The sequence below is a fragment of the Nyctibius grandis genome, chromosome 8 (assembly GCF_013368605.1).
Source record: "Nyctibius grandis isolate bNycGra1 chromosome 8, bNycGra1.pri, whole genome shotgun sequence".
Taxonomy (NCBI): Eukaryota; Metazoa; Chordata; class Aves; order Nyctibiiformes; family Nyctibiidae; genus Nyctibius; species Nyctibius grandis.
In genome coordinates this window covers 11,237,224-11,252,111 of record NC_090665.1, presented here as the reverse complement: position 1 = coordinate 11,252,111, position 14,888 = coordinate 11,237,224, and the positions used below count along the sequence as shown (strand labels likewise).

The window sequence follows — 14,888 nt, the reverse complement described above, 5'->3', positions numbered from 1 at the left end:
GCAGGGTGCGCGGCGGCGGGGGATGGCGGCGGCGGAGCTGGAGGAGCTGCGGGCTCTGGTGGAGCGGGCGGGCGGGCGGCGGGCCGTGCTGCTGGTGGCCGAGGTGGCGGAGGGGGCCCCGGCGGCGGCCACGCTGGCCGCCTTCGCCCGCGACCTCCTGGGCGACGAGGCGCCGCCGGGGCCGGGGCCGGTGCCGGGGTGCCGGTCCCGGCGGCGGGTTAGCGGCGGGCGGCGGGCGCTGGGAGCGCGGCTGCTGCTGGTGCTGTGCCGCGGCGGGGCGGCGCGGGGCCGCGGGGGGCCCGGGCCCGCCTGCGGGAGGTGGTGCGGGACGTGCGCGGCCGCCTGCCCCCGGCACCGCCGCCCGCCGTCGTCGGCGTCCTCCTGCCCGGCGGGGACGGGGAAGACGCGGCGGTGCTGGACGCCACGCTGCGGCGGCACTTCCCGGCGCCCGGCACGGTGCAGGCGGCCCGGTACAGCCCCGGCAGCCCCGCCGCCCTGCGCGACTGCCGCGCCGCCGCCGCCCGCGCCCTGCGGGCCGCCCTGCAGCACCCCGCAGGTACCGGGGCCGGGGGGCAGCGGGTGGCCGGGCCGTGCCCTCCCTCACTCGGGCGCCGGGGGCTTTTACAATGGGATTTGCCCCGTTTTCCCGTTGGATCTTCCCCTCCTCGGTGGGATCTACCCCATCCCAGTGGGATCTGACCACTCCTGATGGGATCTTCCCCCCACCCCAATGGGATCTGACCACTCCTGATAGGATCTTCCCCGCCTCCAATCAGATCTGGCTTTCCCCAATGGGATCTCTCATGCTGGTGGGATCAGAACATTCGCAATGGGACCTGCTGCTTTCTAGTGGGGTTTCCAGTCCTGGTATCTGGGAAGGACAAGCTTCCCAGCAGGTTGGGAAGCACTAGGGCAGCTCACGGAGAGCAGGCATGTGGCAGCTGACGGCTGTGACGTGGTGGCCATCCACGCTTATGGATGTGTGTTCTTGGGGACGCAGGATTGGGGCGCAGCCCTTGCTGTAGGGTGCAGGCAGGACCTGACCTTCCTGCGGGAGGAAGGTGCTTGTGCTGGCTTTGCATGAGTAAGAGCAACAGCAAGTGGGTGTTTGGGTTTAAAACCACGTGTCTGTTGGTGGCCAGTTTAAGCAAGGTGAGGATGGCAGGATGAAAGCTGGGTGTTACACAGGCCTTGAGGAGCAGCATGGGTGATGGGCAGCTGGGCAGGCTCTGCCCTCACAGCAGCCACACAAACCAGCCCGGGCTCACTTTAATCTTCGTCACTGCTTGACTTGTGCTGTTTCCCTTCCCTCCCCCCTTCTTTCATTTTTTTCCCTGCTTTTCCCTTGCTCCCCATCATTCCAGGGGCTCTGGTGTTCTGCTCTCTCGCTGCCTTTACCCTGAGGGATCCTGGCACTTGCCTGCAGCACCACATTGACAAGGTCCTCTGGGATCCCAGAGCTACTGCAGCTCAGGTGCTTCTTTCCATCAGCTCAGTCCAGAATCCTGGATCTGGATGTTGAGCTTTGAGATGGACAGGACCCACAGTGAGGGTGCAGGACTGTCTTCTGCCAACCCTTTGCACTGAGGCATGCATGATCCCCTTTCCAGCTTCTCTCCTTTTGTGGGCTTTTGCCTTCCTCACATTGTTCCTGCTGCAAGAACTTCTGGTGTGCTTGTGGACACCAGTGAGCCCCCCAGTTCTGGTCGCAGCAGCCTGGTGGGACGGCAGTTGCAGAGGCAGAAAAACATCACTGTGTACGTGACCTTTTCCTGCCTCTGCACATTGCTGGTGCTTGGCTCAGTACACGTGTTTTTGTGGGTAGCTGTGGCTTTGTCCTTCGTGCAGACATGGAAGCAGCATAGCAGCCAGCAGTAGAGAAAGAGGAGCAGAAGGAGCCAGAGTGGGTGTTGCAGCCTGTGGGTATGTGCTTTAGAAGCGTGGTGGGTAGGAGGACTCAGCGCGTTGCTCTAATTCACCTCTGATGCGCTGCCTGGTGCTCTTAGTCATGTAAGTGGCCCAGGACCTGCGTCTGTAATGAGGATGCTCATCAGCTGCAGGATTCAACCTTGGGCAGGGGCAGCTTCTTTCCATGCCCCTGTGAGCTCTACGTTCCAAAATCTCCATGTGGCTGGAGGGATCCCAGGCGTAGCCATGCCTCTGGAGAGCTGGGGACCCGGCAGTGCCAGGAGCCAGCTCCGTTGCAACCTGGTCTCCTTCACCCCGTGGCTTTCCCCACAAGCAACGCACAAGGGGAATAATATCTTCAATGTAATGTGAGGGAGGACTGTGAGAATGAGGGGTGTGTGGCTGCAGAGCACCCTGCAAAGCAGGTTCTAGGGATGCCACCATAAAGATGCCCTCAGTAGGGGCTGAACTTGTCTTGTGTCCCCTCTTGACTTTGAAAGGGACTTGTGCTAAGCTGACAAAAGATGCTCTTGCATCTGGATAAGGATGCTGGGAGGTGTACAGAGTGTAAGGCTCTGTGTATGTGTGCTTGTGCCCTTTTTGTTTCAGCCCAGCCTCAAAGCTTCTTCCACACACATGGCCGCTCAGCTCTGCCCATGACAGTTGCTCTGGAGCTGCAGTCCCCCTGTGCTGGGAAGGTCCTGGACACTGTTATTCATGTGGTGGAACTGGGACAGGAATCACAATGGGGTTCCTGCATCTCTTGGGTCTAAGCAGGAATGTGCTGGGCTGCTATCCTGTCATGCCTCAGTGGTGTCCAGAGTACCCATGCCCTGCAAGGAGGGGACGTGTTTACGGCTGGAGGTTTTGGTTTGTTGACTGACAGGAAACACAGCCAGTGTGAACCCTTTAGTGTCGCAATGGTTTGATAAGCTGAAGGACACTGAGGTGGTTTATCATTTGTTATCTGATTAGGAGGTGAAAGGCTGGACGATATTTCAATGGAGATGCTGAACTGCTGCTGTTGGAGACCATATAAAATACGCTGGTGTAGTGTTTCACAAGCTGCTGTAGTGTTTTACTATAATGGCTTGAAAGCCTGGAGTAACTTGCTGTGACCATTGTCCTCCAGAATAAATACTATACATCGATGGAGGCCACGTGCTCTCTGCATTTTGCAAGCAGTTACAGCTGTAGTTTTCAGTGTGCTGCGAGTCTGCGTGTCCAGCAGGTCTCCCTGGGAGGGAGGAATTGCTCAGTAAAGCGGGGAGCAGTAAATAGGTTGATGTGGTAGAAGCTGTGTGATAATACCAAAGACAAACTTCCTTCTGCAGGAGTGCCCTAACGGTGTCAGTCCCCAGCCTCACCACGTGCGCCGCTGAGCTCCTGCCACGTTTCTCGCTCACTCTGGGCTGCTGCATCCAGGATGGTTTTGGCAGCAAGCTGACAAAGTGGAAACGGACACCAGGGACAAATTTCCAGGGCAGCAGAGAGTTTTCAGCCTGAAATAAGGATTGCCAGGAGCTGCTCTGTGCTTTCCAGGGGTGGGCTCTTTGGAGTGCACCTGGTTTTGCTGTGAGGTTGGGCTCGTGGAGGGGAGACGTGAGTCAGCAGCGGGGAGGTGGGGAGCAGCAAGGCTGACCCGCTGCCACTCTGAACTTGTCTTTTCTGGTTTGTGCAGAAGAGGGGAAAGACAGAGAGAGGCGGAGGCTCCCATCCTTCCTGCGGTGCATTTCTTGGAGCCGGAGGAGCCAGAGAAGCCGGAGAAAAGGTCACGAAGTAGAAGCTGCAAACAACGTTCATGAAGGTATGCCCAGCTCCCTCCCTTGTGCTCCTGCTGTGACTGTCAGAGGTTCCTCACTGACTCCCTGGTGGTCCTGGTGCCCAAAGCCCTTGCTGGTGGCCTCCTATTTCCAGCTCCGCAGCTGACGTCTCTTCCCTAGCTGTGGCTTGGCCAGAAGCTGAAGACAAACAGTGCACACCTGGCTGCTGTGTTGCTGTCTTCGTGTTTTCTGACCTTTCGCTTGGCTAAATGAAAACACGGTGGGTCCGGTGCCCAACGACAGCCCTGGGAGCACTGCTGAACTCAGCTGCGCTTTGCAGGAGTTCTTGGCAGCAGAACTGCTGTCCATCCACACAATGAATTGGAAGCATCACCCTGATCTTACATGATTTTTTCTGCAAACACAGCTGGAAGGAGTGTTCCCAAACCACTTGCGTTTGGGGCTGGGGAGGGGGGGAATGAAGAGGGCAGTCAGCCTTGGGCTCCCTGGTTCAAAAGGTACTGAATAGCCTCGCGTTCATTTAGTCTTTGCTGTACTACTCGCCTTTCCCAGCAGTGATTGTCTTTTTGCAGAGAGCCTCCATGCAGGAGGCTACGAGATGCATGGTGTAGAGATCCAGACTGCTCTGTGGAGCGTGTAGAGGAGGGGAAGCTCTTCCACTGTAAAAAGCATAAGAGTCTGAGAAAACAACTGAAATGTTTGTGCAGCTTGGAGACATGTCCTCTAGGGTCAGAAAATTTAAGTGTCTGATCTTGCAGTCAGTGCCAGGCAGGTCACTGCCACACAGTGGCACACAGCTTGGTCTGAGATTGCTGAGACCTCAGGAGGCCGCGGAGCTGGGCCCCATGGTCCTTTGGTCATAGATCACCCCTGTTTGTTGGCTTAGGTTGTGAGTATATATCAATTGCTTCGTCCCCACATTTTATTTTCATGTTGTTTTAAGCTGCATTTTGCATCAAGAAGGGTTTCCCGTTCAGCTCTCCCTTGGCCTCTCTCTGCTCTTTGCAGGTGACCTGCAGGACCCTGAGGAAGAACTGGCTCTGACCAGCCTCTCTCCCAATGGAAACTATGAAGAAGCTGCTGGAGACACATAGAGCTGCTGGCGCCCAGCACAGGCCGTGTCCCGGATCTGCCTGGTGGATTTGGAGCAGTGGGAGGAGGAGCTGGTGCATGCCCACTCACCTTCTCCTCTGAGGACCCACCGCTCTGGGGAGAAGCCGCTTGGCTTAACTCGCCAGGGTCTTCTGTAGCTGCCAACGGCCTCTGAGGTCCGTGCCAGAGAGCCATGCCCTGCTGTGCCCTGCTGCCCGGGGGTGCCTGGAGCTGCCGATGTATGCTGGGCTTCTGAGAAGCCCTTTGGGGATGTATCTCACGTCCTGGGTGAGATGATGTGGGGACTTTGGGCGTGAAATGCAGCCACAGGCTTGAAGAAAGAGGAATGCTTTCTAATTCTGAGCAAAATTCCCTGCTGAGATTGCCAGGGATGGCCTCCCTGGCAAAGAGATTCTGCTGCCTTGTTTTCCTGCTTTATTGCTGCTTTGAAGTTCCCACCCTCTCTCTGATCAGGCAAAAGAAAAAAAAAAAAGACAAGTAACACAGTGGCGTGGAGACTGCAGTGGGACTAAATAGGGAGGTCTCGGATCTACCAGCTACTGAAAAGGCTTGAATGTAACTGTGTAATGTGAAGAAATGCAATAACAGCCCACTGTGGGTAGCAAGAATAATGCAAAAGATACTGAGAATACTGGCAGCTGGAGCAGAGTGTGGTTTGGGAGCAGGATCCATCCCTCTGGCTTGTCCTGGTGCTCATAGACTGACTGATGGACTGCCTGGGTTGGAGAGGGTGGCAGACGGACACTATGGTGTGGCTGATGCTGGATGGGGTTATGGGAGAGGCCCGTCTTACCCGTGACATCTTCACAGCCATGTGGTGGCAGGTCTTGGAGGTGGCCTGCAGCATTGCTCTCAACAAGATGTGGCTGCTTCATAAATAAATATAAAAATAAAAAAATAATCTATTTAAGTAGTTCCAAAGGGCTGCCTGTAGCCTGTGGGGCAACACAATTAATTACAAATCCTTGGTTTATGAGGAATATTACTATAATGATAGGAATACCTTTTTTATTTTTACTTTAATGCAACATAAAACAGGTCTTGTTTTATTTTTAGCATAAGCTGGGTTTTGTTTGGGATGGGTGTCTTTTTGGAGTTTCAGGCCAGAAAATTCAGCTCATCATGTCCTGCCTACCTCTTCTCAGGGTTGGCTGCTGAACTATGGCGGTACGTCCTCCGTGCACGTCTGTCCTTTCTCTCACTCCTTTTTCCCAGTGGCAGCTGAAGTGTCTGCAGTCCTGCCAGCTCCAGCCAGTACTCTCTCCCAGCCGTGTGCCTTCAGCATCTCTCTAGCTCTTACCTGGAGGAGGGGATGGGTTTTTTACCCAGCTCTGCTCATGATCATGATCATCATTCTTCAACAAACCGTTTTTCTGTGCCTCAGTTTCCCCAAAAGTAGGATGGGGGCAGCAACACCTACCTACCTCGCTGGAGTAATTATAGTAATGCCAAAGTAAAGCTTAGCAGCTCTTGGGTTTAGAGTCAGTCCCTTTTGTGATGGTGCTTTGCCCTTTTGGCTGGGAGAGAGCAGCTGAGGGTGCCTGGGGCATGCTGGTGGGGTCGAGTGGGAGAGATGGGGAGTGTTTCCATGTGTGCTCAGCAAGTCTCTGTGTTATCACGCTGTTCGTTTGAATGTGTTGGGATAGTTAGGCTTGGTCTATGTAGGAAAGCTTCACCTGAAATGCAGCTGTAAGGTGCTGTAGATTCTCCATAAGAAGGTGGGAGGGAGGGGGTAGGTGGATGCCAAGTCCCTGTGAGCAGCATTTGGGGGAGCGCGTGTTGCATCTCTTCACAGCAGAAACGCTTTCCTGTGTGGGTGTGGGCTGGGGAGAGTGAACTTAGGAGGCAGCTGACATTGGCAGAGCACGTTGCTCTGCAGAAGGCACCAGACCCGCTCTCCTTCCAGCTGGCAGGATTTCTGTAGGTTTTCTTTGCTTATGACCAGGTGGAAAATACAAATGTAACCAAGTGACTTAATAAAGTGACTTAATAAAGTCACTTGGTGTGAGTGGCTGTATTCATGACCCGGGGCTTCAGCACTGAGGAGTAAGTGCATCTTAGCAGGATGAAGGTATCCTCGTGCTCTGTCACTGGCATGAGCCCATGGGTCTGCTGTGCAGTGGAGTCCCCCTGCTCAGCTTCACAGCAGAGCCCGGGTCACTGGGCAGTTACGTGCCTTCCCGATAGAGCCCTTGGTTAGGTGAGTCCAGTAGGACTTGACACTAAGATCAGGTGAATCTTTATTTTCTTGCAGTTATTTGGCCTTTGCCACCTAGAATTTACCAATGCAGACATGGCCCAAGAGCACAGATTTGCAGTTAAACCTATCAGTGCTACAAATCCAATGGATTTATTTACTGGTAATTTTAAAGTAAACCATGCAAGTTTACTCTTGCAGTGAGACTTTTGTGGAAGTGGATGAACTGCCTGGGCTTTAGGAGGTGTGAGTGGGAATACATTTGACCAAAAGTATTGTTTTCCTTTGACTGAGGAATAAAAGTGACTTGAATTCTTTTTTTCTTTTTTCCACTATCTGGGCATGCAGAGGTGCAGCAGATAGTTTTACATGTTTAATTGATTTAATAATTTAAGGGCACTGTTATCTTATGTGCTTGCTGTAAAGAATAAAGACATTTAATTTCTGAATTGGAACACACTTCAGTTTGTTTTTTGTTTGCCGTGGTGTTATCCTTAAAGTAGCACTATGCGTGGTTTAACTGCTATTTCTCTTGACTTAAATAAAAGGTATATTGGGAGGGAATGGAAGTGACCCCAGTATATGGTATCCAGAAGGTCAGCAGAATTGGTCTGTGTGCAGCTCAGTTAGGCTGCTCACCTGTGGGCAGTGGGGAAGGCTGGAGACCTTCTCTGTTGTCTGGGAAGAACAGGGCTGACCCTCTTGGCATCGTGGTAGGACTCTGGTAACTTTCATTAATAACATTCACTACCTGAGGCCATTATGTTTCCTGGAGGAACTCAAGCCCTCCAGAAAGTATTTTTTCCTATTTGGTAGAAACAGGTAGAAACCAATGCCGCTGAAGTCTGAGCACTTTGATCTCTTGTGCAGTGCCGTTGCTGGTGAGCTGGACTTTCCTTGGTGCAGATCCACGAGCCTGAATTTCCCATCTGTCCGTACCAGAACCGAAGCAGGAGCCTAAATGATGTCACGCTTTGTCCACAACTGGGGCACTTTCAGGTACACACGGGTGTGGGAGGATCTGGGCACTGCCCTGTGCCCACAAAGGGACAGATGGGGAAAAGGATTTGATGAGGGGCTGTCTGATGCATGTGTACCTGTGCTTCCCTTTTTAAGGGAGAAATGGGTTCAGGTGAGGCATTTCCCCACAGCTACAGGTGTGGGAGAGCAGTCAGGGCCCACAGAGGCGGCCTGCAAGAGGTGCTAAATCTGTGGGGTAAAATCCCCGATCCCTGCAATGCTGCGGGACCCGCCTGTGCCCCAAAAGATGCCACCCATTGCAGGCAGCCTGTGCTGTCAGGGGGGAGCTGCCACCTGGGCGGTGCAGCCTGGCAGAAGGGGGCAGCGGTTTGGGTACAGCACAAACACGGGCACCGGTGGGGATCCCACAGCCCTTGGCCCCGCAGCTCCCCTTGCCACCCCCAGGCTGGGGAGGGCCGTTTCCCAGGCCAACCATGAGGTGGCTGCCCTGGGGGGCCGGAGTGGGGCCCGGGGGGCGTGCGGCCTTGGCGGGGCAGCGCGTGTGGTCGGTGGCGGGTCCGGGGGGTCCCGGGGTGTCTGTCGGGGCGCAGCGGAAGTGCGAGGTCCCCGCAGGCAGAGCTGTCCAGGTCGCGCCTGGCTGTTTCTCCGGCGCTCTGTGCAGGCGATCACCACGGACACCTTCCCCGGGAGCTGCGGGGTCCTGCCGGAAGGGGCCCTTCGCGGCACTTCCGGGCCGGGCGGCGGCGGAGCGGCAGTGGTGCGGCGCGGACCCCGGGCGGCGGCACCGGCACCACCGCACCTGGGCCCGAGCGGGCCGGACTGGACCCCACCTCCCTCCGCGGGCCGGGCGGGCGGCACCATGATCACCTCGGCCGGTGAGGGAGCGGCGCGGGGCAGCGCTGCCCGCCGGGGTTTCGCTGAGTCAGGGCCGTGACTGGGCACCGCCGCAGGCCGCGGCGACGCCGGCCGCAGCGCTCCGTGGGGCCGCCCGTCACGGGGGGCTCCCCTCACCCCGCTCACCCCTGGCCGGTAACCGCCGTGCGCCCCGGCGGGAGCGGAAGGCCTCCCCGGTGCCCGGCGGCTCGGCACGACCGGCGCTTTGAGCCTGAGCGGCGGGAAGCGCGGGGGCTGCCCCATGCCCGGTGCCCGCCTGTGCCCCGGGGCGGCCTCCCGCCGTCCCCCGCGTGCTGCGGCGGCCTGAGCGGGGCCGGCTTTCCGGCGGGCTCGGTGGGGACGCGGGGGAGGCAGAGGCGCTGCCTGCCCGCCCGTCCCGGCGCCGCGTCCACCTCCTGCCGGTGCTTCATGAGGGCACGGGGTGGCTTTGCGAGCCCCGGCAGGCCCTGGGGTGCTCCTGCGCCGCGGTTGCGAACTGAAGGTGTTCACTTGCTTAAAGTGAATAACGCGTAGGGGGTGTAAAACCCTTGAGCTGCTAGTGTGGGTCTGTGGGAGGTACAGCAGGAATGAGAAAGGGGAAGAGGCAGACGGGGACTTTGGAGGAGGTCAGAAACGCCTTGCAGAGGAAAAGCCAGCCTAAAGAGTGCAGACTATGAAGTGTGTGAGGAATTAGATGTTAAACACTTTCTGGATCTACTGAGAACTTCATAGTGTAAGAAAATATGAGAAATATTTCCAAAAGTACTCAGGCTGGAAATTAATATGTGTCTGATTGTGGCTTTGTGAGAGGAACAGTGCAGAGGATAATAGTCTGCAAGTAGCTTTCTCTTTCTGAACCCTTCGCTTTATGTTTAAGTCTTATTTTAATTGATGAGAAGTAGGGATTAATTTCAAAGGGATTTTAAAAAGATAGAAATGATGCGTTGAATAGGAGTGAGATTGCTTCCTCCTGATTGATCAGGTAAATGCGGGACCTTATTTTTAAAAAAATAAACTTGTATTTAGAGTTGCTGAAAACAGCTGGAAGGAGCACTGTGGGGTGGGCTACTGCACCTGCCTGCCTTGCCTAAGGGCCACGTCAGTGCTCCTTCAGTTGTTACCGACAGACGTGTGTCTAACCTGTTTTTAAAAAGTCTCTGATAATGGAGGTTCTACAGCCTTGTTAGGCAAAGTGAACTGTCTTACTGTCAGAAAACTTTTCTTATCATGAAACTCAATCTTTAAACTCCAAATAAAGCTTGGTCTTACTATTCCTGTTCATACCTGACACAAAGATCAGGTTATTCTCTGCGGGCAGCTGCCCTGTACATGTATGAACTCCGTATACCCTTCTCAGGTTTCCGCAGGCTAACCAGCTACAGACGTCCAGTCAACCTTCCTAAGTCCTGATTGTTAGACCTCTTTGTTCTCGTTGCTCGGTTCTGAACACCCTGTTTTGCTCATATCTCTTGAAACACGGTGCCCAACACTGGACACAGCGGTCTGGCTCAGGCGGGTTGATGCCAAGCAGAGGGAAGGATTGCCTCATAGATCTGCTGAGAAACACATTCACTTACACATCTCGGTGTGAAGTTGGGGTTCTCTGCCTCCCACTGCAGCCATATGGTATTAATGATCATGTTTCATCTTAATCCACTGTACTATTCAGATTCCTTTCTATATTTGTACATTTTAGTTTTGACTTGCACACTCTCCTTTTAGATTTGTCAAGATCTTTTGAAAACTCAGTTCTGCCCTCCAAGGCTTGCTGGCCTTTCCAATTTGATTGTCTTATTCAGATTTAAAAAGGTGATCAATCTATACAACAGATGAAAGATTAAAAGCAGTGAATTGTGTCGGACTTTGATCAGATTCTATTCCAGCCCTTTCAGTTGCATCCTTGCAGTCTGGCAGTGAAACCATCTGTAAGCATTCTTCAGATTGAGCTCCCCAAATAACTGTGAACCTCTCTTTCAGTTCTCAGTTAAACAATATTTCTGTAGCTGTTTGTGCAAATGTTCTGGGACAGCGTCAGGAGTCTTGCCAAAGCTGTGAGATATGACATCTTCTCTTAGCCATGAGGCCTGTTTCCCTGGCATGAAAAGAGTTTGGATATTTTGACATGATCTTTATGGCACTCAGGGAAGTGGGAGGTGACTTGCTACAAAGCAGTCAGCAACTAGTGGTGGAGCTGAAAGTAAATCCCAGATTCTCTGAGTTTCTGTCTAATACACTTTCCTCTCAGAAGGATCATCTTTTATAAACAGTGTACCTTTTCAGTTGTAAATTCTGAACTATTTTATATAATGTTTAATACAAACTTGGTCTGACCTTTTAATACTGAAGATTTTAAACCAGCATTCCAGAGGCAGCCTTCTTTCCTGTTGTGTTGGTTTTGAATTAAATAACATGTTCACTTTTGAAACAGAGTCCAAAACTGACTATGATCTTGTTTTGTAGCTGGAATTATCTCTCTTCTGGATGAAGAAGAGCCACAGCTCAAGGTAAGCTCTTACATCTAGGAGCAGCACATCCATTATGTTGAGAGCTTAAAATCAGAAATTAATGGATCTCAATAATTAATAGCTGGACAGCAACAGCTGGGCCCCAAATCGTATGTAGCCTGAAAGCTGAAAGGAAGGGCTTAAATAACATAACAGATGGCAAACTTCCTTGTTTAAAACATGAATCAAACTGGAGCTTCACATGCAAAGATCTCTACTCACCAAAGCTCCCAGCTCTCTTATGATAATGGAGCTTTATTACTTAAAAGTGTTCCAGAGACTGCATTTTGACTACGTAAAATTCAAAGCTGAAGAAGTTTTTGGCATAGTTTTAAGCAATGTAAAACAAAATCACAGTTACAGCTTTCACTTGGAAAAAAATCACATTAGGAGAAGAAAACAGCAACAGAAACTTTGCAATCCGCAGAGTATATGAATCCACAGGACTACACCAAACACTTAAAGTGGTGGTGTTTTGATGGTGCGTGCTAGTTACTTGAACAGTTAACACAGCCCCTTTTGGGGGGGAGGGGTATATCTTATAATATTGGTAAATTCCTAAATATTTTTCTTGGAAACAGGCATAGGTGGTGATAGATCCAAATGAGCCCTGCTTTTGCTCTGATTACAAGTGGGCTGATTCTAGTCTGGATATTGTTCATCTGCTAAAGTACTGTGTCCAAATAAATAAATAGAGCTGGCTGGCATAGACCACAGGCCAAAGAGTTCTATGTGCTACGCAAAGGTTGCCACAAAGACTTTGAAAACTTTGTATTTTAGGGAATTTCACCTGTCAGTCATTTTAGCCAGTCATTCATTCATCACAGAGGGATGGGAAGGAACATCAGGGTTGTCTTACCTGTGAAATGAACAGCCCTTTATTTGCAAAGGACTTGCAAAGATTAGTGAATGCTTGCAAAGATCTTTTAAAGTAGAATTTGCTGTTGAAATGGGTCAGTGTTTATGATATCCATCTTAGGTGGTACTTCATTTTTACTGGGGAATGGTAATAAATGCATTTTTTGTGTAATATAACTTTTTATTATTTTTTGTAGGAGTTTGCTCTTCACAAGTTGAACGCTGTTGTCAATGACTTCTGGGCAGAAATCTCTGAGTCAGTGGACAAAATGTAAGAGAAGACACTTATTGCTTCAGGGTGTGCTGCTTAAAAAGAACATGAGATATGAAGTAGCTGTGGTTCTGGTTGCTTGATACTGGCTAGTACAGCATCTAGCTCCATATTTTCCAGAAAGCACTAATAAAAGTGGATATGGGGTTGGAGCTGTAGTCCCAAAGATGCAAGTTTGATCAAGCTGTCATATGGCCTTAAGGAGAACTGAGCACACAGAGCTGATGCTCTTCTCTCTCTTCTTTGCAGTGAAGTTCTCTATGAAGACGAGGGCTTTCGGAGCCGGCAGTTTGCTGCTTTAGTTGCTTCTAAAGTTTTTTACCACCTGGGAGCTTTTGAGGAATCGCTGAACTATGCCCTGGGAGCAGGTGACCTCTTCAATGTCAACGACAACTCAGAATATGTGGAGACGATCATTGGTAAACAACAGTTGCTGCAAAAGAAAAGCTCTTGTCAAAACTACTGTTAACTTTTAGATTTTACTAGATTTAGCTGCTTTTCTCCATGGTTGTCTTCCTCTCATTGTATTAATTTAAACTGATGCTGCAGCTGTTTTTACCCAATTTATTTTTGCTTTGTTCCCCCTGCTTTGGGATTCTGTAATAAAACTGACTTGGGAATTCTGGCAATTTTTTCCTATTCTTAACGATTATTCTGTTGTGAGTTCCAAAGCAAAATTGCTTTGTTTGTTGTCACTGCTCTCATTTGTGTGCTAATGTTATTGCTGATGTCAGCATAACTTTGGAAATAATCAGCTGATAAGTGTAGCTGCACACCTGACTGAGGGGTACCATTTTTTTATCTACCCTTAACAAGATAGCAAGTCAGATGTTGAATGCATGTATAATTTGAATGTCTTTTAAAAGTCTTGCCTGTTGGTATCACTAACCCTGTACAGGATGTGATGGACCAGGGCTGGCTTTCAATCTCCCCAGCTAGTGCTTACAGTGCAGCTAGGAAGTCTCCTGGTGCTGTTTCCTCATTTATTTAAAATATTGTGCCACTTAAACAAAGAGCGTGTCCTTGGTTCCATTTTAAAAATATCTACTTGGTTTCAGCACTAAAATCAGTTTGTTAGGAGAGAGTGTAAGTATCTTCCACTACTATCTGTATATGACTGCACAAATAGTTCATGTGCCTCACCTTTGTGTAGTTTTCCATATGCCGTATTTGCTAGTAGAATGTGTGTGTGCACATACTGGTCTCTTCATCTGTAAAAAACTGCGAACATACAGGAAGTTGACTTTTTCCCCCCCGTATTTATTCAATATCTTTTCAGCAAAATGTATCGACCACTATACCAAGCAGTGTGTGGAGAACGCGGAGCTGCCAGAAGGAGAAAAGAAACCTGTTGATGAAAGGCTAGAAGGGATAGTGAACAAAATGTTCCAGCGGTGCTTGGATGACCACAAGTACAAACAGGCCATCGGCATTGCTCTAGAGACGCGCAGGCTGGACATCTTTGAGAAAACCATCCTCGAATCGGTATGTGCGAGAGACAGGAGGTGCATGTAGCTAGTCTCTTCCAGGTGTGGATCCAGAAGTGAAGTGCAAGATCCATGTTGCTGTGGAACTTGCCCTGTTTTGTACGAACAGAATAAAAGACTGAAATTCGGAGGGATGAGTTTATGCAGTTTATGCAAAGATGGGGGCGGGTGTGGGTGTATTTGGTTCAACGCATTCATGGAAGGCAGAGCCACTCAGGGCTATCGAGTGTAGAGAGAACCTACCTTTGAGAAATCCCTGAGCTGCAGGTTGCTGGGAGAATATTCCCAGGAAGCCTGGCTGTGTGCCTTCTTCTTCAGGTGATCCATGTCAGCTACCAGCAGAGATATGGTACTGGACTAGGCAGACCTTAAGTCTGATGTAATATAAGAACAGCTCTTTTATTTTGTTGTGCCTGTCATCTGTTGTAATTCACTGTGGGAAGGGATCCTTAGGGTTAGGTAAGTGATTTGTTTATGGCAGTTAAACAAAAAAAATGCAGTAGTTGGGTGAGCTGCTTTAATTTTCAGTAAGTGGCTATGTGCAGTCTTGGCCTTCCCTGACTGCAAGGCAGTACAGTCTGATTTTAACATCTTTCACTGAGGGTTTAAGGTAAGTCATGTTACCTAGTAATGGCAGTAAGAGAAACATGCCTGTAGTCATTTGCAGCTGCTCAGCAGTTGTGTGTAATCTTGTTATGCTGCAGTATTTCAATCATATGCCAGAACACGTGGTTTAAATCCTTCAAATTTTCCCACTTTTCAGTTTACAGCTTTCCCATATTTTTGGATGTCTCCCATTTCTTGGGAGTCCTGTCCTATGCATTTACTAGCTTTATTGCCTATTATAAATCCCTCATTTCAAATTACCTTTCTGAGGTCTAGTAACCAAATCTGTTTCTCAGTCTCTATCAG

General features: G+C 50.8%; 2 protein-coding genes across 2 annotated transcripts in view; both read left to right on the top strand.

The window, feature by feature from the left end:
* The first annotated feature begins 22 nt into the window (after window positions 1-22).
* On the top strand, window positions 23-4,786 carry C8H2orf72 (chromosome 8 C2orf72 homolog). Its single transcript, XM_068406530.1, is given in 4 exon segments — window positions 23-289; window positions 292-556; window positions 3,590-3,715; window positions 4,701-4,786. Coding segments are annotated over 4 exon segments (744 nt in total).
* A 3,939-nt stretch (window positions 4,787-8,725) lies between these two features.
* The window catches only part of PSMD1 (proteasome 26S subunit, non-ATPase 1), an 81,522-nt gene continuing 75,359 nt past the window's right edge, over window positions 8,726-14,888 (top strand). The window contains exons 1-5 of the mRNA XM_068406369.1: window positions 8,726-8,858; window positions 11,317-11,360; window positions 12,416-12,489; window positions 12,739-12,908; window positions 13,769-13,974. Coding sequence (XP_068262470.1) covers window positions 8,843-8,858; window positions 11,317-11,360; window positions 12,416-12,489; window positions 12,739-12,908; window positions 13,769-13,974 — 510 coding nt within the window. The 5' untranslated portion in view covers window positions 8,726-8,842. The remainder of the gene's footprint in view (window positions 8,859-11,316; window positions 11,361-12,415; window positions 12,490-12,738; window positions 12,909-13,768; window positions 13,975-14,888) is intronic.